This window comes from Fragaria vesca, linkage group LG3 (genome assembly GCF_000184155.1).
Source record: "Fragaria vesca subsp. vesca linkage group LG3, FraVesHawaii_1.0, whole genome shotgun sequence".
Taxonomy (NCBI): domain Eukaryota; kingdom Viridiplantae; phylum Streptophyta; class Magnoliopsida; order Rosales; family Rosaceae; genus Fragaria; species Fragaria vesca.
In genome coordinates, this window is record NC_020493.1 from 27,654,377 (window position 1) to 27,680,593 (window position 26,217).

Sequence of the window (26,217 nt, forward strand, 5' to 3'; positions counted from 1 at the left end):
TTTTACAATTTTACTTATAAAATAACACGAATTGATAGTTGTAGCTGGGTTACACTCATGGAGACAGAAAGCAATCTTCTTGTTGACATTTTTACTAGTGTGAACAGTAAAGCACACAGATTTCACAAGACAATACCATATACTCAAAGAACCCAATTTTTTTACAAGTGAAGAATAGTGATGCCAAGTATATGACTTTTCAAACCTAGTTTAACCAAGGCACAATTACCAAAACCACCTCCATGTCTCAAGCTTGTTACACATTCAAACCTACAATACACACATCACAGTTTACAGAGTCGCAGACTACACAACCAATCAACAAATATCTCTTTAAAACTCTCTTCTCTTCTCTCTTCACTTCTCTCTCTCTGTGTTTCAGTTTGGGCCAGTTTCTTGGTCTCTGCCACTCACATGCCAATCCTTAATCTCTTCGAATCTCAAAGTTTGCTGATCTGGGTACCCTATATTTCTTCTTCCCCTTTAGATCATAGTTTTTGATGGTTTCATTTATTTTTTCTTTTATAGCTCTCTAACTGTACAAATCTACTGACTGAGCCAAAACCCACATCGTTTCTGGTCATTTCTAAGTCTGCTATGACTTCTCTAACGGATTCAAAGTGTTGGGTATCTTGTTGAAGATGCAGCAAACACTTTATTTCATATAAGGTCAGTGTCTATATCTCTCTATTCTTCTTTAATGTTTTGTGGATTGGAATATGCGTCTATTTTATTTGCTTTGTGATGTTCATGAGGTTGAAGCTTATCGTGATATTGTGATATTGAGTTCATCATGTATGCTGTTCATGCTGGTTGTGTTTGGTGGATCTTGCTTGTATTTGTTTTTGGAGATTTTGTGTTTGTTTTGGAAGTTCAATCTTTCTGTTTCTGTTGGGTTTGTAGTTATGTGGTTTCTGGACAGTAAAGTTTCTTGCTTTCATTTTACATGTTTCCAAAGTTTGTGATTAGTTCCGATGTGGTTTCCAAGTCTAACGAGTAAACCCACAAGGATTTCAAGTTGATTGGGCGGAAAGTATGAATCTTTGTGTTCATAGTTCATATCTTGAATCCGATTCCAGACATGCAAGATCGGATATGGATGAAATCACAGAAGCACTTTTCTGTCTTGTCATATTGAGGTGCTTGAGGTTTTTCAGAAATATATTTCTTACCAACTGAGGCTATTACTTCTTGGAGTTATCAAGTTGAGAATACCATTGGAAGTCTAAACAACAGGGTAAAGTGGCCTAGAGTTGTGACTTTCCTTTGCTTCAAATGATAATTGAAGTACTGCATGATAAACTTCTCATAGGATGCTTTGTCTTTGGTTCTTGAGTGCATATTGTGAAATTTTACGACTATTTGAATGTGTTTTGGCAAGTCCTTGACAAACAAATGGCTTTACTTGATAACGTTAAAGGGAACTTAAACATATTCTATTTTGAATTCTTAGACGTTTTAGCACGTGAAAACCGTCAGTTTTCTTAGCATTTTATAGTTCATTACTTGGGGGAAGTAGTGGATGCTTAGCTTGTAGCCATTAATTTGGCTATGCGAAGGAGCATTTATTTGAAGCAGCTTCTGATTCTTCCTCTATTTTTATCCCACTGTCTAGCTCCTTTTGTTGGTTGATATGCAACCTAAGAATCTGTAATGCAATCTAAATATGTTTTGAAAAGCTACCACATGTTAATATTATACTAGCTGTGTTGTTTGATGAATAATACACAAATTCCTTTGTTTAGTACATAAACATTTGTGAAGATCACATCTTTTGTGTTTTCTTTGTAGCAGAAATCTTCTGTTGCGTGAACTTTTCTTCTGTGGAGTTTTGAGATATGGGGAGAGGTAGGGGAAAGGGAAAGAGGTTAACTGTCACCAATCATGATGATCCTGGAAGCGGCGAGGAAGAGAAAATACCCGCACAAAAGAGAAGAGGAAGACCATTAAAGCCTTTAAAGGATGAAATTGATGAAGAAGAAGTAGAAAAAGTAGAATCAGATGACATTGAGAATGCAAAAGCTGGTATCACAAGCAAAGAAATAAAAATCCCCACTGCAGCAGAGAATGGAAAGAAGAGGAAGCGGAACTCACAGGCCAAGGAGAAGTCAGATTCAGTGAAGGAGGAAAACGGTAATGGAACACGATCAAGTACAGATGACTCAACTAAATCTAATGGATTTCGGCATAATGGGAGCAGGCGGAAAAATAAACCCCGTCGAGCTGCTGAAGCTGGGGTTGAATGCAAGTAAGGGCGTGGTTGCGCATTGCGCTGGTTTCTGGTTTCTACATTGCCAGAGCAATCACGTGACATGAAGCGAGACCTAGTAAATCTCTAGTTTTGTCTTCTTTTTTCCTGGTTAATTGTTCTTTCTTTGGTAATTTCGTTCCTGATTCGTTTTTGATTTATTTGTGAAATTCGGAATGCATTCTGATGGATGTAGTTTTTCCAAGTGCTCTGATATTTTAAATTTTGACTATCTGATTTCTTTGTCTTGTCTTGTATAATTTGCAGAACATATTTAAGCAGTTTCTGTCTCTCAGATTGTCTTCTATCTCGTTTGCTAGTATTTAGATAACTGTTAGGTTATGCATTATTGTCTGTATGAGTAACAATTCTAAGCAGATGTGGCATCGATGTCATGCTTAAAGTAGAGAGGTTAGGGTTACTGTGATGTAGAATTATTCTCCATTTGGATGTTCTTAACTCTTAGTAGCTGTGTATATACACAATAAGGATGTTTCTAGTTTAGAAGTCTACAATATTCAACATTCTAATTACAATATATATATATATAATTAAATAGGTTGATTTCCACCATCTTTAACTTTTCTTCGTTGTTAAAAATATCTTTGCTTCTCTCTCACAACTTTATCAAGGCATTTGTTTAAGGTCATCTTCTTATCTGATTTGCTTTTATAATGTAATCTTCTATTGTCTCCCGTAACTGGCTTTTGATTGCTGGATTGAGAACTGAACTCTTGCAATATCAGTAGCTTGTTTCATTCCGCTTCATTGCTCACCTTGTATCGTTGACTGTTTGTTCTGTCCCCAAACTAGACTCCTCAAACACATGAATGCCTGAAATGGCGTGTTCATAAACACAGACACACATACACTATATTACTTCTTTTATGTCTTTTTGATAATCTAGGGTGAAGATATTAAGCTTTAAAGACCTTTAAAATAGTGGAAACTTCATTTACTTAGGAGGCTCCATAGAACTCACATGCTTTCTATATTTGCTAGCTTCAGAAGCTTTGTCCAGATAGCTGTATTACCCTGTTCTATATAGGATTTTTTTTTTTTTTTTTTTTTGTCATTATATAGGAAAAATTTATTCATAAAGAGTCTCAGACTCTCAGGCAAGAAAATAGTGTATTTTACCTTAAAAGAAAAATTAATTCACTTCTTGAAAGGTGAACTGAAGCTTAGGGATGCATGGGCCTTGGTGAGCCTCGAGGGGGGAGGGGGATTTTTGAGAGTTTCTTGAGTTTCTTCTTTCTTCTTAGGCTAACAACATACAGGGCCCTAGTTCTCTATGTTGCTATTATATTTAAAGGTTATGCTAAAAAGTACATGATAGATCACATTTGACTTTACAATTCTTATCTAAAGGACTTTGTTTCACTCAGTTAGGTATGACTTAATTTTATATAAATTGAGATGCTTGAGGCCTCAAGAGCTGCTAGCCTGAGTATTAACATTGGATCATGAATAGGATTTGGGCTGATATGATGAATGCTTGGATTTTGTGGCAAATGGTTCTGCATGTTATAAGAGACTAAGAGTCAACTTTTTAGGTAGGAAACTAAATGTTTATTTTCAGAATCTCAAATGGTTGGTTTCTGAGTATTGATATTCATGGCTACTCAGACCTGGAAAGGTAAATACATTACAGAAGTGCTCCTATATAGAATTTCTATGTCCACTCTGTACTTGTACTGAGTTGGTAATAGAATGTAATGACAACTACTCATTTGAGCTATTGTTGTGATGTAATGACATTTTAACTTAGCAAATGGAGGGAAAGCGTAAATGTCTTTGGCCCTTTATATGCATCAGATGTGGGTTCATGGTAGTGGTTGATATTGTTGAAGACAAAATGAAGAACTTTGATATTTCTAGTATAAACACGAAAAGAAAGGTGATTGATATTTCAACAATGGTACTAATAGTTATTGCTGAAGATGGCAGTGCTGCATTCCTGATGTGAAATCGTTTGCACAGAAAAGAGAGCCATCGAGTACTACTGAATTTATGTTTCTCATTCAAGCTTGGTTGATACTTCTGTTTTGTGTCTGATTATTTTGGATGATGAAAAACCAGTTTTCATGATTTCTTTGAGTAGTTAGAATAATTTCTAAACTTGGTGGTTCATACCGATCTGATCAGTCAAACTGTCGTCTTTGTTTATTGTTCCTCATGAACCACGTTACTTGAATATGATAAGATGTGTAAAGATTACTGAGACAAACACGAGGACGAATATATCACTTTAGTGGTTTTTGTCATCTCCATGGATTTTCTGCAATCAAATATGACTTTGTCGTTGATATGAATCGCAGATGGACCTCAACAGCTACTTTCATGTTTATATATATGCAATTTCTCAAGCATCAAGATGAGGCTAAGCATATGTATTGGAATATTCAACCTGAGCATATAGCATAGGCGTCGTGTTCGATCAATCTTATGCACCATATCTACGCCAATCTAGATTTCTTTTACATGTGTTAAACAAGTCGGTGTGGACTGTGGAAATAGTTCTCGTTCTTAATATATTTGTATCAGCGAAGAATAATCAACATTATACAATTCTCATTCTTTTTAGATTTGTAATAGCTGATCTTCATTTAGGTCCTCAACAAAATTTAAATATGCATAACTAGCTACACTGCTACAGCTACAGCCTAACCATAAATGAACTTAAATTTTAGATTAACCTGAAGAATTTTGGCATGCATAAGCTACAGCTAGCCAGTAATGCGGATATATTTGTTTATACTCTGGTGGTCTTTGAAGTTTAAAACACGTCTTCCCTTTGGCCTCTCGAAGAAAAAAGACCCTGAACTCTGAAGAATGATTTTGAGTTGAATCTAATACATCTGCTTGATTGAACATTCTTTGTTTTCTTCTTTTTTTTGGTTACATTCTTTGTTTTCTTCTTTGAACATGATTAGCTCATTTTCTTTAGCGTCACCATCCTATATGCTCTAAAGAAAGACCAGTTATTATGATGAAGATCGATGCATTAGTGAAGGATTTTTACAGAGTGGTTTATTCGAACGTGTACAACTCGTATACAGAGCAATTTTCTTAATTTTCTCTGAAAATTCGATCAAGAATTCGAAGCTCGATCGAGATCATGATGATCTTTCTTTGAGGTTAACTTCTTACACCGTTGTACCTTTCACGACCTCACAAAGAGACACTTTCCCGTTGTCTTCCTCAATGAATTTGATGCTAGTCGAACCCACGAGCCATCAGATGTTGCATATAGCACCATCCAGTTATCAACTACGCTGCAAGGGGACCGTCTTGTCTTCCTCAATCATTATTACTTTGTATTTGTTCGTGGATCTGCCACAAGTTTCAAGCAGGCATTGCTAGTTCCAAATATCCCTTAAACAATTGGTGCTGAATCCATCCAAGTCACGAGGTTACTATACTCGCAATTTCCTTTGTTTTATAGCATAATTTAAGAAGCAGCAAAACTATCTTAATTCTACGCACAAATTAAGACTTAATTACGGGTCCAAGATGGTTGCAATGGATGAAAGTCTGTCACCTCTGCTTCGATCGTGAGTGAGAGAGATGCCATTAGACGAGGTGTGTTTTGAGTAAATTTCAAAGTAGATTCATGTTGGGACTTCATGCATGGCTATAAAAGAAAAGATCATTAACATATATAGTAACCTTTTCTATCAACAAGACAACAACCATTTCAAGAACCGAATTTGAAAAAACCTGACGTCTTACCTAACAGAACGAATAAAACAAAACAGCTACGTGTATATGATTTTGAAACAATTTTGTTTGGCAATAAATGTATCTAAGTATGAAAAACGTTTGGCAATAATTGTATCTAAATAAGCTGTGTTTTTTGTTCTTTTCAAATGAAAATAATGTAAACTATCTTAGGTATGATATATTATATTATATTATACGGAAAATTCTTCACTTGGTTATTAATTCACCCCTTAAAATATGTAAGGAGATACAAAAATAAAAAATTGGTAATGTAATAGTATGATTTGGCAAGATATATTATACGTGAATTGAACTTAAATATTTTAGGTATGGCTGCTGTGCAGCACGGTATGCCATGCAGCACAGTTTGAATGGTTGAGAATGCAAATCTCACTTTTTCTTTAAGTTGATCTTGTGGTTGTAAATACACTTCTATTTTTAAATGAAATTACATGTAGCTAAATGCTTGACTGCATACTATGCAGTGCTACATAGTAGAATTATCCAAATATTTTTATATACAACTGTATATGGGATTACATATAGGATTGATGTCACAAATTTAAGCCTCATTCATCCTCCACATAATCAAAATAATATTTGTATTTATCCATATCTCCAAATAAATTACAAATTTAAGTTATGCATTTTTTCTGGCTCCCTGTGTACTACTTCCTTCTATATAAACCCCCCTACAGAGAACAAACTTGCATTGGATATATCACCAGAGACCAGTTATGGCAATGCAAAGATTTTTGTTTCTAGGCATAGTGCTTCTACTTGTTGCAGGCTTTAGATTGACAAACAGTGAAGCTCTTTCACCCAGTAGGACTCCTATCTATGACACTGCTTTCCTCAACAGGACTAGTTTCCCTGAAGGTTTCGTATTTGGGACAGCTTCAGCGGCTTATCAGGTAAGTGATTCACCTCGATCGGTTGGGTTAAAATGTTTACCTACCCTTCAATCTGTGTTTCTGCAAGTTTACAGGTCAGACATTTTTAGTGTTAATGAAATGTATTTACATATATGTTTGCACAATTTCAGTATGAAGGTGCTGCTAAAGAAGGTGGTAGAGGACCAAGCATATGGGATACCTACACCCACGAACATCCAGGTGCTTAGACTCTCTTCCCCCTCTACTAGTATTTGACATGATTACTTGCTTAGAAATTAGAATGGAATGGTTAAATTTCTTGATGAATATATTTTCTTTTTGTTGATAAACATGAGAGAACTAATATCAAATTCGAATATTTCGAATTCGAAAACATTTAGTCTACTGATTAGTACTGCTAATCGAGCTAAAGCAGTTGTTAGTTTACAGTACATTCCTGATCAAATCATTCATTAAATCGTTACTATGCAAGACAGAAGATTGTGGCATGAACACACAAGGCAAAAGCTACATGATTCAAAACACATTCAAAGGATTATTACAAACGGCCCTTCTTTTTCCTCCCTCTTCATTCTCAGAAATCATTTCACATATTCAACTGCTGTGCTCTCTTTCTTAATTTGCCCAACTCAATATAGCCGTTTCCTCGTGATACATAATTTATCAAGTTAATTAATGTCTGTTTTCAATCTCTATCGGTTTGAAGCCAAAATTAAACTGTGGCCAGTTTATATATATATAATTAAACTAATGCAGTTTGTTAGGTGTGCCATTTATATTAATTAATGACGGAATCATTTTAGTCAAAGACGAAAATACATTGTTAAACAACTGCAGTGAAATTTCGTATGTATGAAATTTCGTATTTATTCGACAAGGAAATTTGAAGTCTTTCTCAAGCTAGCTCCACACAAAACCTCTAGTCGGAATCGAAGAAGATTTCACAAATATAATAGTTTGTTTTTTCTCCCATTCTGGTTCATACTCGATCCAGTGTTTCTGATGATCATGTTGACATATAAGAGTTGTGAGTCATGAGAACGAAGTCATTCTTTTGTGTATGGAGAAAATTAAATGATAGGTGACAATAACAACAAAACGTCTCTTTGTTTTATGTATAACACTGCTAGCTCATGAAGGAAATATTTGTATGAAGTGATGAAGACAAACGAATAAGACATACAAAAATATTATATGTCCGAAAATTTCAGTATGAACCGTCCATCTATATACTTGCACTTGCAAATAAAACCAATAGAAGAGTAGAAATGATAAACATTTCATTTGACCTATATTATCATGAGTTAGGAAAAGTCTCCTTTTTTTTTCTCATTAGTCGTTATGCTACATGTCAAACTTAACTTGTCTTGATCTTACTTACTAAACAATCTAATTGATTGTCGAGAAGGAGGTCTATGAAATTATCTAAACAATTTGATATGTTCTATGGCTAATTGCAGAAAGGATCACGGATGGAAGCAATGGAGATGTAGCTAATGATCAATATCACCGCTATAAGGTTTTGTTTAGCAATAGTTTATAATATTTGGTGCCCAGCTTGTTAGTAGAAGCTAGACGAGCAAGAAAATGGGAATAATTTGCCTTTCGTTATTGTGTACTATGATTGTAGGAAGATGTGAGGATTATGAAGGATATGAATCTGGATGCTTATAGGTTCTCTATCTCATGGTCAAGACTGTTACCAAGTAATAAGTTGCTGATGATTCTAATCTCTAAACAACAATTCTTTTAGTTGCTTGTGTTCAAAGTAACCTGGCCCTTGTTTCCATGATGGGACTACACTACTTAATATGGGACCTAACTTAATTTTCTTTGATCGATCACTATGAAATATGCATAGATGGAAAGCTAAGTGGGGGAGTGAACAAAGAAGGAGTCAAGTACTACAACAATCTCATCAATGAACTCCTAAGCAAAGGTTATACAACTTAATCTTTATTGCCTCTCATCCAACTTAGCTTCATCACTTAAGTAATCAATTATATATTAACTCCATTACTCATGATAATATAGGTCTACAGCCATATGTGACCCTCTTTCACTGGGATCTTCCCCAAACTTTAGAAGACGAATATGGCGGTTTCTTAAGCCCTAACATTGTGTAAGTGAAAAGTTTTATCTTAAAATTTTCTACGGTCCCAACTTTATTCATTTATAGAGGCTTTGTTGTATACGTTGATCGTTTCGATGCTTAGTAGTTACGAAATACTACTATGATATATATATTTTTTTTTTATGAATTGAAATACCATTACATATGTCATGTATGCTGTATGTGTATACAGCAACCATTTTCGGGACTTTTCGGAACTGTGTTTCAAAGAATTTGGTGATCGGGTGAAGTACTGGATCACGTTGAATGAGCCATGGACATACAGCAATGGTGGTTATGCCCTCGGTTCGTTGGCACCGGGAAGGTGTTCTGCTTGGCAGCAGCTAAACTGCACGGGAGGGGATTCGAGTACTGAACCCTATTTGGTGGCACACAACCTACTCCTTTCTCATGCAGCTGCTGTAAAGTTGTACAGGCAGAAATATCAGGTTAATATATAGCTGGGTCTTGTATGATTTAGTTTATTTATAGTGTGGTTCTAACTAAATATTGAAAATCTGCAGGCATATCAGAAGGGAGTTATAGGAATTACCATAGTGTCTCACTGGTTCATTCCAATTTCAGACGCAACGCACCACAAAAATGCCGCCTTACGAACTCTGGATTTTATGTTTGGATGGTGAGTATCAACAAGTATGCAATTATAACTACATCAATTCAATTCTCTGTTATAACCTTCATCACTTTGCCGTTCATTTCTAGCTTAACAAGTAAACAATTTTAAAGTTCAGAAATGTTCAGATATATATCAACTTTGAATTCCTGCAATGTAGGTTCATGGATCCTTTGACAAACGGAGACTATCCACACAGCATGCGATCTCTCGTCGGAAACCGATTACCGAAATTCACAAAAGAACAATCCAAGTTGCTAATCGGATCATTTGATTTTCTTGGACTGAATTACTATACTACTTACTATGCAAGTTATACACCTCAGAACAATTCTTTGAATGCAAGCTACGTGACAGACGCTCGTTCTACTCAATCATGTAAGTTACCGATCAATTCCAGAGCTAGCAATTACAATTTTTCTTCAGTTTCTTTTAGAACAGTTAGGTTTTGATGAAGATATATATTCATGTTAATTTGTGGTTGCATGCAGTTGCGCTCAATGGCGTCCCGATTGGTCCACAGGTACTTGAGCATAGAGTTAGTCTTTAATTTACTTGTTCTGAAGTAACATATATCGATCCGTAACTCGTAAAAATCTCCATGATTATATTCAGGCTGCTTCATCATGGCTATATGTTTATCCAAAAGGACTTAGAGACCTTTTACTCTACACAAAGACGAAGTATAATGATCCTCTTATTTACATTACTGAGAATGGTAAGTTAGTGGTGGTTTTTTAGCCATGATATTTACAGTAAACATATATAAAGTATTATGCTAAACAAAAAAACTACATTTTCTGTGATGCAGGCATCGATGAGTTCAATGATCCGAAATTATCACTTGAGGAAGCCTTGTTTGACAATCAGAGAGTTGACTATTACTTTCGCCATCTCTATTACCTTCAAAAAGCAATCGAGTAAGTGAGAAATATAGACGGGTAACTAATCGTCGACCTTGTTAATAAGTTTTGGTAATCTAGCTGATATTGTTAAATATAGATGTTTTGTTTTCATCCCTTAAATGTAAATTTAACGGTGATCGAGTATGAATCTCTTGATCAGATAGATAATAAATGAGTGAACACTATTGTTTATATCTAGGTAAATACAACTGTTCATAGTTTAAGTACAAGTATGAACTCATTTCAATTTCAACGTACAGGGATGGTGTGAAAGTGAAGGGCTACTTTGCATGGTCATTGCTAGACAACTTCGAGTGGGCTTCGGGTTACACAGTGCGGTTCGGTATCAACTACGTGGATTACAAGAACGGAAACAAAAGGCACCCAAAGCTCTCAGCACACTGGTTCAAAAACTTCCTCAAGAATTACTGATTTCATTAAGTCCGAGTGCCCGGCCGTTATTCGTAATGTAGAGACATGGATTTAGTCTAGATGAATAATTATGTTCTTGAATACTGTATGGGAGGCTCAACCTCACGCTGGTTTTATTTGTTATAATAAAGTCACTTGGGATGACATAAATATTCTAACCCCGAGTGATTATAGATGCTGAATAATTGTAAGAGACTCATCTAGTCAAACATCAACTAAAAATAAAATTAACTAGCTTGTTTTGCGAATCTATCCACAACACTGGAACATCTGCTTCTCGATAGATATGTTTTTTGAGATATTATTGGAATTAATTTGTTAATTAGGATAATTAAGTAGCTTCTGTAAATTACCGATTAGTTTGCATGCATGGTTAGTCAGATAATGGCCTACAGGTGTTAAGCTAGCTTTTAGTCACGGGTCAGCAACATTCTGTTCACTCAATTTCACCAAAGTGTAACAGTCTTCTTTCCGATTGGTAGAACGTACTGTGGCATTTCCTCTCCATGCACTCCTCCACATGCCATCATCTTGGCCGCCGGAGCCACTTGCCGAGCGCACCAGACTGGTTCACTTCCGGCAACTATGTATTGTCACTTTCTAGTGCATGCCGCTTCTAGTAGTTTTGTGAATTTTGACTTTGGACTTTGGACACACTCCAAGGAAAGTGATCGATCTGATCATTATTCTACCTTCAAATAATGATATGCATGATTAATATGAAATTATTAGCCTCTATATGTGTGTAGTCATATAGTGTGTCACTCTCTTGACTCTGCAATATTGGAAAAACTACTAGCCATCTACAGACTAAGCCACTTATCCATGTCGACCTCTTCGATTCCCTCTATATAAAGCCATCCCAAGCATATAGCTAGAGCCAACTTTATAAAACCCCAGTAATGAAAATCCAGGGGTCTTTGCTTCCAGCCATAGTGCTTCTGCTTCTTGGCTTTGGATTGAGAAATGGTAAAGCCAGTGATACACCCCCTGCTCATTATGACACCGCTTTCCTCAACAGGACTAGTTTCCCAGCAGGTTTCATATTTGGGACAGCTTCATCATCTTACCAGGTCAGTCTAGCTAGCTCGGAGTAAATTAAAATGCATACGTAATCTGAGCTTTCAATCATCGTTAAAACTTCATCATGAAACTTAACATCATCATGTTCATGTGTGTGAGTTTCAGTATGAAGGTGCTGCTCAAGATGGTGGCAGGGGACCAAGCATATGGGATACCTATACCCACAGATATCCAGGTTCAAATCTAACTAGCTGTTGATTCTCAGCTCGTCTTTCTTTACTTATTGCAGAAGAACAGTCTTAAACAACTTGAGCATTTGTATATATGGATGGCTCTGGCATCTGGGTTTGCAAGAATCTAAACTAGTAAAATCTTATCCTCCATCTGCTGAAACCGATGCGGGCTTTTCTTTAGCTGGGCAGATAATGTAGTTAAATATATCTTGTCTATTTGCTGAGAACCATTTCTAAATAATTGAGGCTCATGTTTATATATTGCAGACAAGATTAAGGACGGTAGCAATGGAGATGTAGCTAATGATGAATATCACCGCTATAAGGTTCTCATTATTGTAGATCACATTGATTACATTTTTCTTTTTTTCCGAAAAATAAATAATATAGCTTTTACATGCATGGCCAAGATCGACCTTACAATATATTTTGTTCTTGTGATATTTGATTCTAGGAAGATGTAGGGATTATGAAGAACATGGGGTTGGATGCATATCGGTTCTCTATCTCATGGTCCAGATTGTTACCAAGTAAGTTGATTAATCAGAAATGGAGACTGTTTAGTCTGCTTTCAAGTAGCTTGGATTGTCTCTCTTGACTGGACTGTAGCTTGGGTTGTGTTTGTCTGGGATTGACTGGTTTTTATTTTGAAAAGGGAAAAAATTAAATAAATAAGCAATATGTCACAGTTGAACCAAGTTGAATTTGGGTCCTTTTTTTTTTTTTTGATTGAAAAATTTGGGTCCAGCTTCATGGCCAAGAGAATATATATCTGAACCTTTTCCTCTCTAATTATTGATTAAATTATTTGTTTGTTGTTAATTTACATCTTCCTTTTTCTTATTCTTAGATGGAAAGCTAAGTGGGGGAGTGAACAAGAAAGGAGTCAAATACTACAACAATCTCATCAATGAACTCCTACGCAATGGTCATATATATACACCTTAATCTTACATCTTATCAATATCAACTATATCAAATGAATGAAACAACAAAAATAAACAACAATTAATTGATTACCATTTTTCTATTACTCAAAAACTCTTGTTGTGCAGGCATAAAACCATTTGTGACCCTCTTCCACTGGGATCTTCCCCAAACTTTAGAAGATGAGTATGGCGGTTTTTTAAGCCCTCACATTGTGTAAGTATCTTAGTCATCGAATATCACTACTCAAATCTAAATGTATTGATCAAATGATCAGCAAATATGCCATTGATTTTTAATCCTCAAAACGTTTTATACATACAGCAATCATTTTAGGGACTACGCAGAGCTTTGTTACAAGGAATTTGGTGACAGGGTAAAGCACTGGATCACGTTTAATGAGCCATATAGTTATAGTGCTGGTGGTTATGCAGCGGCAATTTTGGCACCAGGACGCTGTTCTGATTGGCAACAGCTAAACTGCACCGGTGGGGATTCCGGTACTGAACCATATTTGGTAGCACACCACCAGCTCCTTGCTCATGCAGCTGCAGTAAAATTATACAGGCAAAAATATCAGGTCCTAGCTAGTTCTTGTTGTTTATTTTAGTCTCTATATATGTTTTCTTTTCCCAGGTGGTTCTAAACTTCTAATTAATCAAAACAATGTCGAAACTGTGCAGTCATCTCAAAAGGGATTGATAGGGATTACTCTAGTTTCAAATTGGTATGTGCCGGTTTCGGAGGCAAAGCACCATAAAAATGCTGCACTAAGAGCTCTAGATTACATGCTTGGATGGTAAGGATTAGTAAACACTCTTATATCATTGCTAAATCGCGATCGATTAGTCCACAGATGACTATAATAATTGTTGGCCTCTTACTATACATAAGTATTCTTAAGTTCATATAGGCTTAGAATTTCCATGCTTTGCAGGTTTATGGATCCCTTGACAAATGGAGATTATCCACACAGCATGAGGTCTCTAGTTGGAAACCGATTACCAAAATTCACAAAGGAGCAGTCCAAATTGTTAATTGGATCATTTGATTTTCTGGGATTGAATTATTACACAGCTAATTATGCAGCCTATGCACCTCAACATAATTCTGTCAATGCAAGCTACTTAACAGATGCTCGTGCTTCTCTTTCATGTTAGTACTACAAGTTCAAACATTTCTGTTCTGCCACCACTTAAATAATTAGTTTCTTACAAATATTTAGTATTTGATTTTGACTGTATATTGTGGCAGCTGTGCTTAATGGAATTCCCATTGGACCAAAGGTATGCATCACATTTTATTCTTGCTTTCTAGTCATATAATTTGTTAAGATCATATTTAACTCATAATTTATTGCGTACATCATATATCCTCTTCAAATGTGATTCGTGCAGGCTGCTTCAGACTGGCTATACGTTTATCCAAGAGGAATTCGAGATCTTTTGCTCTACACAAAGACAAAATATAATGATCCACTCATATACATTACTGAGAATGGTAACTATATTTGATGCTCAATTGCATCATCAATGTTTCCCATAGTTTTGAACTGCAGTTAACTACATAACTGCTATCAATATAACACATTGTGTGAATAATGTAGGTATTGATGAGTACAATGATCCGCAATTATCACTTGAAGAAGCCCTTAACGACACGCAGAGAATCGACTACTACTATCGCCACCTGTATTACCTTCAAAGAGCAATCAAGTGAGTCCTTAACAGATCCAGATTACATATATATACATATATTAGGTTTATCATTTCACTTACAACTCTTCTGGTTTGTAGGGATGGTGTGAATGTGAAAGGATACTTTGCATGGTCACTGCTAGACAATTTTGAATGGAATTCTGGTTATACAGTCCGATTTGGAATCAACTATGTAGATTACAAAAATGGGCAGACTAGGCACCCAAAACTTTCTGCACACTGGTTCAAAGGTTTTCTGAAGAAAACGTAAAGAAATTTTTGGCCACGGATATGTAGTAAAACATGTCATTTGCAATGAAGATCATTTGTCTCTCTGTTTTTCCATTTGTTTCTTGATCAATAAGGTCTATTTTATGTGTAGAGGAAATATAAACTTCTGTTGAGTAAATCATATTTCTTAACTACGAGTTACTTAAAGTCACAAATCTAATAAGAAATTCGTTTGCTCTGTTTCGTATGCATTGTTTTTCCTTTATATCATTACTCTGTTTCAGACACATTCACTGTTTCTCTTCACGTACATTCACCAAACTTGAAACAACAAATCACTAAGCACGGGAATAACATTTCTAAGGGGAATGTGATAATCCATTCAAAGAAATAGTCTCTAATTGATCGAGAAGGAGAGTGGGAGACCTTCAAAAAGAAGATCAGAGAAGAGAAAAAGGAAAAAAAAAAATGGAGAACAAGAATCTTCACTCTACAATAGATTACAACTAGGAAATGGAATTGCGCTCCTTTTGCGATCGGAATGGAATATAAACTAGTAATGTAACCTCCTAGCCTTTCAAAAGAAAAGGAGAGCCAAATCCAAACGGTCCATGAATGAAGACTTAGAGAACACGTAACTCGGCTTGTACTAGTACAAAAGTAAAATTTAACCGTCTATCCTTCCACTCATATATCCTCAATGTTTATTCTTGAGGCTTTCTAGCGGATGCAATTGCGAATATTGCTCACTCAACTCTAGATTACTGGTTGGCAGAATGAACTTTCTTTGTTTGATTTTCTTAATCTTATATTAGAGTTTTCACTTGTAGTTTTGTTATCGAAAAAAGAAAAGTTGGCTCTTCAAGTCGATAATTCTAGGATTGCGGATTAGGCCTAATATCACGGTGGTCTAACCATCAAAATTGACCACATATACATACGCAGTGCCTGAAATACACACCAGCTAGGTCAACCAAAAGAAATTTATATAAAACACGTTTACTTTGAAAAGTTGCTGCTGAAAATGAATCTATATGCATGGCTGTAAGTCTCTAACAGCATCAGATACAGAAACTCAGAAGATAAACATATATTGACGTGAATCACTCGATGACTTTTCGTTTTGGTTTATCGAAAATGCAGGCAATTCTCACCGCAAGTTTATAAAGGTCGTCGTACTTAAGGAACTCTCCCGTGCCCTCAGTTTTCAAATTGTTAGATAAGATGGATGAGTTTTCATTTTCCAGTACTCTTAATTAGAATACATTTAGGACACGTTTACTAACTTTAAATGAAAATTATTATGAATCGGTATCAACAAGAATCGGTATGTGAATATTTCATTTCATTTTACTGTTTATTTACCATAAGGAATCAAACATTGAATAAAACTAATTACGATTGATGTTGTTTACTTATCATATAGAATTGGAATTAAAACTAGTTTGATTACTAAAACACCCCTACAAGAAAAGAAGCTATAATGTTTGCAATCTTCAGAATTGGATAATTTGGAAATATTATAATTATGTGAGAAATCAATTCCGCCACGTACTCTTAATTTCATTCCAAGTTAGAACATTTTTGGGTTGTTCTAGCTAGTAGCATCTACTGTATATAGGTTAGAACATTTCTGGGATGTTCTAGTAGCATCTACTGTATATATACATACATAGTACGTCCGAATATTGATTAATTGAACTTGGTCGATCAAGTCCGTGATCATGCCGAATCCTAGTCATGTATATATGATATATCCATCAATCCATCATAATCAGATAGCCTAACGTTGCAAGATAGGCTTACAAAATTTGGATCATAGTGATAAGACGTATTCAAGTCCATCCCACCAAACAGTCTCCGTATCACTTCCATATATACATGCATTTCTTAGTGTGTACGTACAAATGATCCATGAATAAGGGAAAAAATGGACATTTCTCATGTATGAATTGCATCGATCGAGGATCGGATTCATTTGAAATCCTTTGTGGTTTTGTGGTTTATACTTTATACCAACATAGATCCCAATCTTTTAATAAGCGATCTACTATATATACAAGAGGTAGAGCTCCTATTGCGTTCATATCACCCAATGTTCTAAACAAGGCCGGTCAGCCTGCCTAGACGGATCGTTTAGGCGCTTGAAGCCAATTATACGCCCACGTAGCTAACGCCTAGTGCGTTTTTAAACTCTGGCTATATGCAGTATTCTAAAACAAGACCGCTTAGCCCGTCTAGGCAACTTCTAGACGCTCTAAGCCTGCTCTCTGTCCTAACTGAGAGCGCCTAACGAGATTTCAAACCTTGATATTACCATTACAAAACTATATAAAATCGATCAACTGATTCCGCGGCACACATCAAATTTACAATAAGTTTCTTTTTTAGTTAAGCACTTTGGATAATAGTTCAGGAGATCTAAAAAGCTAATTAATTAATATTGCATGGTATTGTATACGTTAACTACCCACACTGTTTAGTTGTACGTACTTGGTATTCAAATTTCTTGACCTCATGGCTCATGCCATATGCAGAGTTTATCTTGAACGTTAACGTACGACCAATGCCTTTGAAATGAAACATGTGACTGTGAAAGTCTTGGCCGACCATGTCTTTCATGTTTATCTCTAATTAATGTCACGTATCCCCTCTATATAAAGGGTCACGAAAAGAGCCAGAAAATATAGTCGATCAGTTATGGCATTTCAAGGCACTCTCAACTTTGTAATCTTACTTGTTTTTAGCTATGGATTGGCAACTAGTATAGCTACCTCCCCTAGCCATTACGATGTTACTGCCATCAACCGGAGCACCTTTCCGGCAGGTTTCATATTCGGGACAGCTTCTTCGGCTTACCAGGTACCACTAGCTAGCATTGGCTTGTTCTTTGAAGGTTCTGAATCCTGCAAGAGATGTCACTTAAGCATAATTCATTTTAATGTATAATTTTGTGTTTATTCATCAATTGGTGCTTGAATTGTAGTACGAAGGTGCTGCAAAAGAAGATGGAAGAGGACCAAGCATATGGGACACATACACTCACACATTTCCAGGTCTCCTTCCATTCTTCCCCTACTTTCTCATATGTGATTTGTCTTTGCATTTTAGAGAGATTGAACATGCTTCATTATCGATGAGACTCATATAAGATAGACCATCGAAGCCTCTCTTAGAAATGTTAATCACGTTGAAACATTTTTTGAGTACGAGAACTTTAGAAGTTGGCCAAATTTGAGGCATCTGCCATTTTTAATACGAGGAGTACATGTGTCTAAACATCTTCCATATAATTAAGTTGTTTGAAAGACATGCATATATATGTTCACGTATAGTCACTTGTCAATGTTGGTGACAATATATAACACGGCTGTGAATGTTTACAAATTGCAAGCTAGGAGGCATTTTGTCGACCTTTGGAGAGCTTCGTAATTGCTTAATTGTCAATTTCAATTTTTGAGAAGGGAACACTGTTGTCAATTCCGATCTCAAAAAAGAACAATTTCACACGTATATTAGTTTTCACATATATGCATGTCTCTTTCCTTGTCTTGTGTAAGTATCATAAATCCTAAATAAGAAATTAACAATATATAACAACAAATTAAAACAAAAGTACCTTAATTAATTTGAATTGTTAACTATATTTTAGGTTATAAAAATTAAGTCACACGAGTATTCATGTTATTCTATAGTCTAAGTCTTATATGTAATTGTTGTAGCTTCATTCAGTCATTCTCCATCAATCAAATTTATCACAATGTAGTCTCCAAAGAGTTTATTGCTTCATTTTACATGTTCTGCGTTTACTTTTCAATAATTCATGATTCTACCATGAGTATGCATATCTGAAATTTTTTTTTTCTATTAATTTTGCTCATCGTTATTCATGTTCAAGTACTTTATGTTTTAATGGCCAGATAAGATAAAGGACGGCAGCAATGGAGATGTCGCTATTGATGCATATCACCGCTACAAGGTACATCGTATAAGAAATGCAGAAACTTCTACTAGTGACTAGCTAAAACCTTATGTGCACATTTGGTACTTGAGATTACATTACACCTCTTTATTTTTTAAGACTGTCCTAGACTTATGTGGGGTGTTTTAAGTTGTACTAATATTAACTCATGTTTGATGTTGCATGAGATTATATGATAGTTTACTTGGTTTTTTAGCTTAAAATTAAGAATAGTGCTATCTAAGGATGATATATTTGAGTACCCACAATAACACCACTTAAGGAGGCCAAAATGAAAACAAAGTGTTACGTAAGATTATTTATTTTAGTACCCAATGACACCAAACACAGTACTAATTAAACTGGACTCCTTATTTAGTATTGTCTCATTTAGTCCCAACAAACAAACATACACGAATATTTGTATATATGCATAATCATTTATTTTTGAGATTAAATGATTATAGTATTTTAAATGACAACCAAGAGTTTCTTAGTGAGCAATGGAAATGACCAGTTGAACGCTATTTGATTGTTGTTTTCTGATTGTATTGTGTTTTACAGGAGGATGTTGGCATCATGAAAGATATGGGTTTTGATGCTTACAGATTCTCCATCTCGTGGTCTAGATTGTTACCAAGTAAGATGATCAAATCGACTACGTACAAATATCATTCCAGTGTCACTTTTAATTGGTTATTCCATTGAATTGATATATTGAATATTGTTTTTCTTGACTATAATATTGAAACGAACATTGTTGTCTTCTTTCAAAAATTTGCTCAGATGGAACGCTAAGTGGGGGTGTGAATAAGGAAGGAATCAAATACTATAACAACCTCATCAACGAGCTTCTAGCCAATGGTAGTAGTTATAATCTGATCGATCAGTATATTCACTAAGAATTTCTTACAATGCAATTTCTATATACTGATATTGTTGATTAATATTGCAGGTCTAAAACCCTTTGTCACCCTCTTCCATTGGGATCTTCCTCAAGCTTTAGAAGATGCATACGGTGGATTCTTAAGCCCTCAAATTGTGTAAGTGACAATATCTTATAAGTCTTTAACTAATGTAAATTTGTACCTAAGGTTTTTATCAGATTATATTTCTTTCTTGTTTTGTAGAGATCATTTCCAAGACTACGCAGAGCTATGCTTTAAGGAATTTGGTGATAGAGTTAAGGACTGGATCACATTAAACGAGCCATGGAGCTACGCCCGTGGTGGTTATGTAATCGGGACGTTTGCACCGTGCCGATGTTCTGATTGGCAAAACCTGAATTGCACCGGTGGAGATTCAGGAACAGAGCCATATTTGGCCTCACACTACCAGCTTCTAGCTCACGCAGCCGCCGTAAAGTCATACAAAGAGAAGTATCAGGTATATATGTGCAAATACCGATTCTTCATAAACGTATTTGCAATGTCTTATTTTCTTTTTCATGTGGAAAATATTTGTAAGTGTACTAAAACTTACTCAAATATATTTACATATGCAGGCTGAGCAGAAAGGTGTGATAGGGATAACAATACTTTCCCACTGGTTTGTGCCCTTTTCTGATGCCAAGCACGATAAAGAAGCTGCTCTACGAGCATTGGATTTTATGTTTGGATGGTATGCACCGATCAATTTAAGTTTGTGGTTTTGTGGAAATTAATTTTCCTAATCTCAGCTTCCATTATTAGGGCTAATTGGCTAACTAGCATTTGGATTCTTGATTGCAACTGATTTTGTAGGTATATGGATCCCTTAACATATGGTGAATATCCGCACAGCATGAGATCTCTTGTCGGAGATCGGTTACCGGAGTTCACGAAAGAGCAATCCGAGATGTTAAAAGGTTCATTTGATTTTCTAGGATTGAATTACTACACCGCTAACTATGCTACTTACGCACCTGAACTCAAGAATGCTGCAAACCCTAGCTACCTTACAGATGCTATCGCTATTCTTTCCAGTGAGTTGAACATTATACTAGTTAATTCAGAAGTGTAATTATTTAAGATTGCAATTACAACTAAATTTCTAACAAGGTTTGGATCATTTACGTATGTTGTTGCAGCCGAGCGTAATGGTATTCCTATTGGTCCACAGGTATGAATTCATTAACATATTTATTTTGTTAATTAAGTTTGTTTAATAGAACACTTAATTAAAATAACAATCCCTGATTAACTTGTTCTACATGATTTTTTCAGTCTGCTTCAGATTGGCTCTATGTTTATCCAGAAGGAATTCGAGAACTTTTGCTTTACACGAAGGAAAAGTACAATGATCCACTTATTTACATCACTGAAAATGGTAATTAGTATTATCAATCTAATTAATATGATTTTCACTTCATGTGTAAGCTATACTAATTAAAGATGATACATGTTTTGCATTGTAGGAAGGGATGAGCACAACGATCCCAAATTAACACTTGAGGAAGCCCTAGCCGATACTCACCGAATCGACTTTTACTATCAACATCTTCATTATCTTCATGAAGCGATCAAGTAAGTTCTAATTAACCTAAATGAATTGTCCTAATTTACTAGTACGTATTACTACTACTATAGTTAGTAATTATCTTGTTTAATTTGATCGAGCAGGGATGGCGTTAACGTGAAGGGATATTTCGCATGGTCATTGTTTGACAACTTCGAATGGAATATGGGTTACAGTGTTAGGTTTGGCATCAACTATGTGGATTACAATGATGGCCTCAAGAGATACCCTAAACTGTCCGCACACTGGTTCAAGAATTTTCTTGGAAACTAGTCAAGACTTTGGATCCGGATCTGTCACGCCATACCTAATAATATGATTCAATCAACATATAAGCTTTGTGTAATAATGTACCTATTTGTTCCTTTCAATAAAAAGACTATACGCAGTTTATGTGCGTTTCTTTGTGTATGAAATATATGTAAATAGCATATATACATCGATCTGTAATGTTCATATCAGTCTCAGAATTAATGCAAATGATTTTACTATATGAGTAAAAACTTTTTATCCGCCTAAGTACGTACATATATACTTTTTGATGATAAGTTTCTATGTTTTACTTTTTCTTTCCACACTCAATTATGTAATTATCAAGCAGAAAACAAAAAATATACTGTTATCACAATACAAATTGTTAAGTTTTGAATGAGATATTATAAATGGAGGGACGGGCGATGAATTCTCAGATGTGATGGCCCTCTTTTTTTCGGGATTGTGGAATGACGCTTGTCGCCCTAAATCGGTCGTTACAGAAGAGTTAATATCATCTAATACTCTATTTAATTAAAAAAAAAATTAAATGAGATATAAACACATATTGGATTAATTGATGTACCGTCACGTGGTAGGGAAAGCCCCATCTAAAACTTTCTATGTGATGTGGTACTTTTTCCTTATCCAAATTATGGTTTAGTGTCGACAAGACAATATGGATGAACAAATCGAGGAATTGATGAGACTGTTTTTATTTGACGTTCAAACAACCATTGACCCTTTTCTAAGATTTCGCAACTAAATCCTTGAGCATTGACCGCTTCTGTTGAAGTACAAGAGGTGAGGATTTAAAGCACCAAGTTGTATTTAAACTAAGATGAATAGATCGTTAGATTACATTTATCCTATTATTTAATATTTAAATAAAAAATCAAGTATAAATATTAACGATTAAGATTTTCTAATAAATACTTGGTTCACTTGTATCTTGGTACATGCAAGAATTTTCGTAAATATAGATAGACGGAGGACTACTACGTATATTCCCGAAGTTGACAACTTGACATAGATCGATTTCAAATTGCTCTATCCCAAATAACTATGGCTCTCCGGTTAGGCGTAGGTACCCTTCTCTTTGGCCTCCTACTTGTTCTTAGCAGTACAGGGATAAACAGTCATAGTAGCCGTAAAACATCACCCCAAAAGAAGTCACGTAATGATACTTCCTTCAGCCGCAGCAATTTTCCGGCAGGTTTCGTATTCGGAACAGCTTCCGCAGCTTACCAGGTATCTTTTAGGTTTTGAGATTTCTGAATGTAGGAGTATACCTGAAGGAGATCGATGGTCAAGCTATATACATAACTAAATTTGATATATATTACTGTGTTCGATCTATTTTTAGTTCGAGGGGGCTGCAAAGGAAGGTGGTAGAGGACCATGTGTATGGGACGCCTTTGCTCACAAGTATCCAGGTGATCTCTTACTCCGGCCAGAATCTGTAATACAAATAGTACTTATATAGAAACTCAAATGTTACTTGCGCTTGGTTTGCGAATTGCGATTGGTGTCCGATAGATTAATAGATTCATGACTGATATGAGGACAATTATATTCTCGATCTTCTGCTTTCTAAAATGTCTTCACTGTTCTGGTTTGGGGTGATATATATCAGAGAAGATAAAGGACCACAGCAGTGGAGATGTGGCTACTGATCAATATCATCGGTACAAGGTATGTTATCGAGTAAAGGAACATCAACAAGGTTCTCTTACATGCTTAATTATATGTTATATATCAAATGCTTATTCTTTTTTATGATTCTTGTATATAGGAAGATGTGAAGATGCTTAAGGATATGGGTTGGGATGCTTACAGATTCTCAATCTCATGGTCTAGGTTGTTACCAAGTAAGACCATCAAATTGATTACAACGCACACACCACTCTTTTCTACGTTCTTTCGACTGAACTAACAAATGTGGATCATGATAATATTGATCAGAGGGAAAGCTAAGTGGGGGTGTGAACCAAGAAGGGATCACATATTATAAGAATCTCCTCAACGAGCTTGTAGCCAATGGTAGTGCTCATGAGCTTATCGATATATAGATTCATAACTTGCACATATCCTCCCTTCTTTTCCTCATTCACAAAAAGTGAAGAACATACTAGTTTTAATTTTCTTGATATTAATGGTTGAATGCAGGTCTAAAGCCCTTCGTCACACTCTTCCATTGGGATACGCCACAAGCTTTAGAAGAGGAATTCGGTGGTTTCCTAAGCCCTCAAATTGTGTAAGTCATTGTTCCCCAAAGACAAAAAGTAAAAACAGATCCCACAAAAGTGACTAGGTAAGAAAAATGTCAAGTGAACAACTATTCTGGAAACCACATTAAGTGGCAAATGATGTGGCACATCGACATACAATGTGATGCATGTGGCACTCATAAATGTCGTTCATTTAGCATTAGTTAGAAAAGAGACATTCACGTATTCAAAATATAGTCGCGAAAAATCGGAGAAGCATTGCAAAAGATCATGATGATGGATGTTTATTATAATTAGTAGTTTAATTTTTGGTCATAACCAGCATTTCATTTTTGGCTTATACGTGGAATGTACAGGAATCGTTTCCAAGACTTTGCAGAGCTCTGCTACAAAGAGTTTGGTGATAAAGTCAAGCACTGGACTACACTAAATGAGCCACTTACCTACAGCGTCAGTGGTTATGCGACCGGGGCAATGGCACCAGGCAGATGCTCTGCTTGGCAAAACCCTAAATGTACCGGTGGCGATTCAGGGACAGAGCCATATTTGGTGACACATCACCTACTTCTAGCTCACGCCGCCGCTGTGAAGGTGTACAAAGAGAAATTTCAGGTGATCCATCTACATATAACACACACGAGAAGTTTTCCAAGTGATCATCACTATTAAGATGTGCATTGCTTAAAACTCATCACATATTTTTGTACAGGGAAAACAGAAGGGTTTGATAGGGATAGTGCTAAACACAGGATGGTTTGTGCCATATTCTGACTCAAAGCGTGACCAAGATGCTGCACAACGAGCAATAGATTTCAGCTTAGGATGGTATGTTACCAACTATTTTAAACTTGTGTAACCACATTGTTTAGAACTAATCTTGTATCCTAAATTTGTTGTCTTAGGCATATGGATCCCGTAGCGCATGGTGATTATCCACAAATCATGCGATCTCTTGTCGGAAATCGGTTACCCAAGTTCACTAAAGAGCAATCACATATGCTAATAGGATCATTTGATTTCATTGGAATGAACTACTACTCCGGTGGTTATTCAGCGGATTTACCTAATAAACCTGATCCTAAGCAACCGAGCTACACTTCAGACTCCCTCGTTAATTCTACATGTTAGTAAAACTTTTAGTTTAACTAAGCTGATAATTAACTTCATTATAGACTTCTTTTTTGGTCGGAATAACTTCTTAATTTATTGTGACTACATACACTAACCAAGCTTGAACATGATGTTGTGGCAGCCGACCGGAATGGTATCCCTATTGGTCCAGTGGTATGTACTATCTTAATCATCATTTAGCTTGAATTATTTACTATAGAATTAAGCATATATAAGTTTCTTTCCATCAAGTCCTCTCTAATGTTTGCAGTTTGCATTATAATTCTTATATATGATTATTATCAGTAATGATATGATAAATGCAGGCTGCTTCATCGTGGCTCCTTGTCTATCCTCAAGGATTTCTAGATTTAATGCTCTACATGAAGAAAAAGTACAATAATCCAACTATGTATATTACTGAAAACGGTACGTAGCTAGGTTCATTTGATGATGTGATTTCTATATTAGTGTAATAGTGTTGTATTATCACTAAACTAAAAGTAGTGGCTATTACAACTACTCTATGTTCAGAACTTTATCAATGTTTCATGTTATTGTAGGAGTGGATGAGGTGAATGATCCAACATGGTCGCTTGAGAAAGCTCTTGACGATAGTAAAAGAATCGAATATTACGATCAACATCTTCAGAAACTTCAGGCAGCAATTAAGTGAGTGCCAATCAAATGCCATTTGATAAATATCCATCAGTGAATTCATTTAGCTAGTTAATTTGACTGTGTCTTCTTTGTGGTGGGCAGGGCTGGTGTTAAGGTGAAGGGATACTTTGCATGGTCATTCCTTGATAATTTTGAGTGGGCTGATGGTTATACTGTTAGATTCGGCCTCGTCTATGTGGATTTCAAAAATGGGCTCAAAAGGCACCCTAAAAAGTCAGCAAATTGGTTCAAGAATTTTCTTCAGAAATCTACAAAATCAGGAAAGTAAACATCTCACAAATCACTATGATGGGAAGTGGATGAAGACTTGTATCAACAATATTTACATACATGTACATATAAATAGAATTTTGTAAATTAGAATGTAACTACAGGACCCTTAGATTTGTATCTAAGGTTCGAATAAAAAAAAAAAAAAAAA

At 35.6% G+C, this 26,217-nt stretch overlaps 3 protein-coding genes and 2 pseudogenes across 6 annotated transcripts; all 5 read left to right on the forward strand.

The window, feature by feature from the left end:
• The first annotated feature begins 340 nt into the window (after positions 1 to 340).
• LOC101306506 lies at positions 341 to 2,553 on the forward strand. 2 transcript variants are annotated; one of them, XM_004295176.1, is made up of 3 exons: positions 341 to 459; positions 592 to 669; positions 1,795 to 2,553. In XM_004295176.1, exon 3 carries the CDS (start codon positions 1,839 to 1,841, stop codon positions 2,250 to 2,252), a length of 414 nt encoding a protein of 137 aa, XP_004295224.1. In that variant the 5' UTR covers positions 341 to 459; positions 592 to 669; positions 1,795 to 1,838; the 3' UTR covers positions 2,253 to 2,553. The 2 variants fall into 2 exon arrangements, with proteins under 2 accessions (XP_004295224.1, XP_004295225.1); XM_004295177.1 differs by lacking the exon at positions 341 to 459 and adding an exon at positions 989 to 1,237 and having other exon boundaries at positions 598 to 669.
• A 4,136-nt stretch (positions 2,554 to 6,689) lies between these two features.
• LOC101306214 (beta-glucosidase 12-like) lies at positions 6,690 to 11,096 on the forward strand. The gene is made up of 13 exons (XM_004295175.1): positions 6,690 to 6,888; positions 7,020 to 7,089; positions 8,331 to 8,389; positions 8,501 to 8,576; positions 8,732 to 8,809; positions 8,905 to 8,992; positions 9,177 to 9,432; positions 9,508 to 9,623; positions 9,778 to 9,995; positions 10,109 to 10,140; positions 10,233 to 10,335; positions 10,429 to 10,537; positions 10,783 to 11,096. Exons 1-13 carry the CDS (start codon positions 6,712 to 6,714, stop codon positions 10,952 to 10,954), a joined length of 1,554 nt encoding a protein of 517 aa, XP_004295223.1. The 5' UTR covers positions 6,690 to 6,711; the 3' UTR covers positions 10,955 to 11,096.
• Positions 11,097 to 11,856: 760 nt separating this feature from the next.
• On the forward strand, positions 11,857 to 15,153 carry LOC101300134 (annotated as a pseudogene). The gene is made up of 13 exons (XR_184404.1): positions 11,857 to 12,027; positions 12,143 to 12,212; positions 12,478 to 12,536; positions 12,665 to 12,740; positions 13,061 to 13,138; positions 13,266 to 13,353; positions 13,462 to 13,717; positions 13,821 to 13,936; positions 14,075 to 14,292; positions 14,392 to 14,423; positions 14,535 to 14,637; positions 14,744 to 14,852; positions 14,934 to 15,153. The product of XR_184404.1 is annotated as a beta-glucosidase 12-like (transcript).
• A 2,604-nt stretch (positions 15,154 to 17,757) lies between these two features.
• LOC101300431 lies at positions 17,758 to 21,936 on the forward strand (annotated as a pseudogene). The gene is made up of 13 exons (XR_184405.1): positions 17,758 to 17,927; positions 18,052 to 18,121; positions 18,986 to 19,044; positions 19,591 to 19,666; positions 19,813 to 19,890; positions 19,982 to 20,069; positions 20,157 to 20,412; positions 20,531 to 20,646; positions 20,769 to 20,989; positions 21,095 to 21,126; positions 21,231 to 21,333; positions 21,422 to 21,530; positions 21,627 to 21,936. The product of XR_184405.1 is annotated as a beta-glucosidase 12-like (transcript).
• A 799-nt stretch (positions 21,937 to 22,735) lies between these two features.
• On the forward strand, positions 22,736 to 26,064 carry LOC101300711 (beta-glucosidase 11-like). The gene is made up of 13 exons (XM_004296295.1): positions 22,736 to 23,025; positions 23,141 to 23,210; positions 23,411 to 23,469; positions 23,570 to 23,645; positions 23,740 to 23,817; positions 23,944 to 24,031; positions 24,362 to 24,617; positions 24,715 to 24,830; positions 24,908 to 25,128; positions 25,258 to 25,289; positions 25,442 to 25,544; positions 25,679 to 25,787; positions 25,878 to 26,064. The coding sequence occupies exons 1-13, from the start codon at positions 22,840 to 22,842 to the stop codon at positions 26,062 to 26,064; spliced, it is 1,581 nt and encodes a 526-aa protein (XP_004296343.1). The 5' UTR covers positions 22,736 to 22,839.
• The last annotated feature ends 153 nt before the right edge of the window (positions 26,065 to 26,217 follow it).

Excerpts from the sequence above, each read along its gene's own strand:
- LOC101306506 (XM_004295176.1), top strand. The coding sequence starts at position 1,839 with ATGGGGAGAGGTAGGGGAAAGGGAAAGAGGTTAACTGTCACCAATCAT.
- LOC101300711 (XM_004296295.1), top strand. The coding sequence starts at position 22,840 with ATGGCTCTCCGGTTAGGCGTAGGTACCCTTCTCTTTGGCCTCCTACTT. Across the intron at positions 24,032-24,361 it reads TTCCTAAGCCCTCAAATTGT|GAATCGTTTCCAAGACTTTG; the intron begins GTAAGTCATTGT and ends TGGAATGTACAG. Across the intron at positions 25,788-25,877 it reads AAACTTCAGGCAGCAATTAA|GGCTGGTGTTAAGGTGAAGG; the intron begins GTGAGTGCCAAT and ends TGTGGTGGGCAG.
- LOC101306214 (XM_004295175.1), top strand. The coding sequence starts at position 6,712 with ATGGCAATGCAAAGATTTTTGTTTCTAGGCATAGTGCTTCTACTTGTT. Across the intron at positions 9,433-9,507 it reads TGTACAGGCAGAAATATCAG|GCATATCAGAAGGGAGTTAT; the intron begins GTTAATATATAG and ends GAAAATCTGCAG. Across the intron at positions 10,538-10,782 it reads TACCTTCAAAAAGCAATCGA|GGATGGTGTGAAAGTGAAGG; the intron begins GTAAGTGAGAAA and ends TTCAACGTACAG.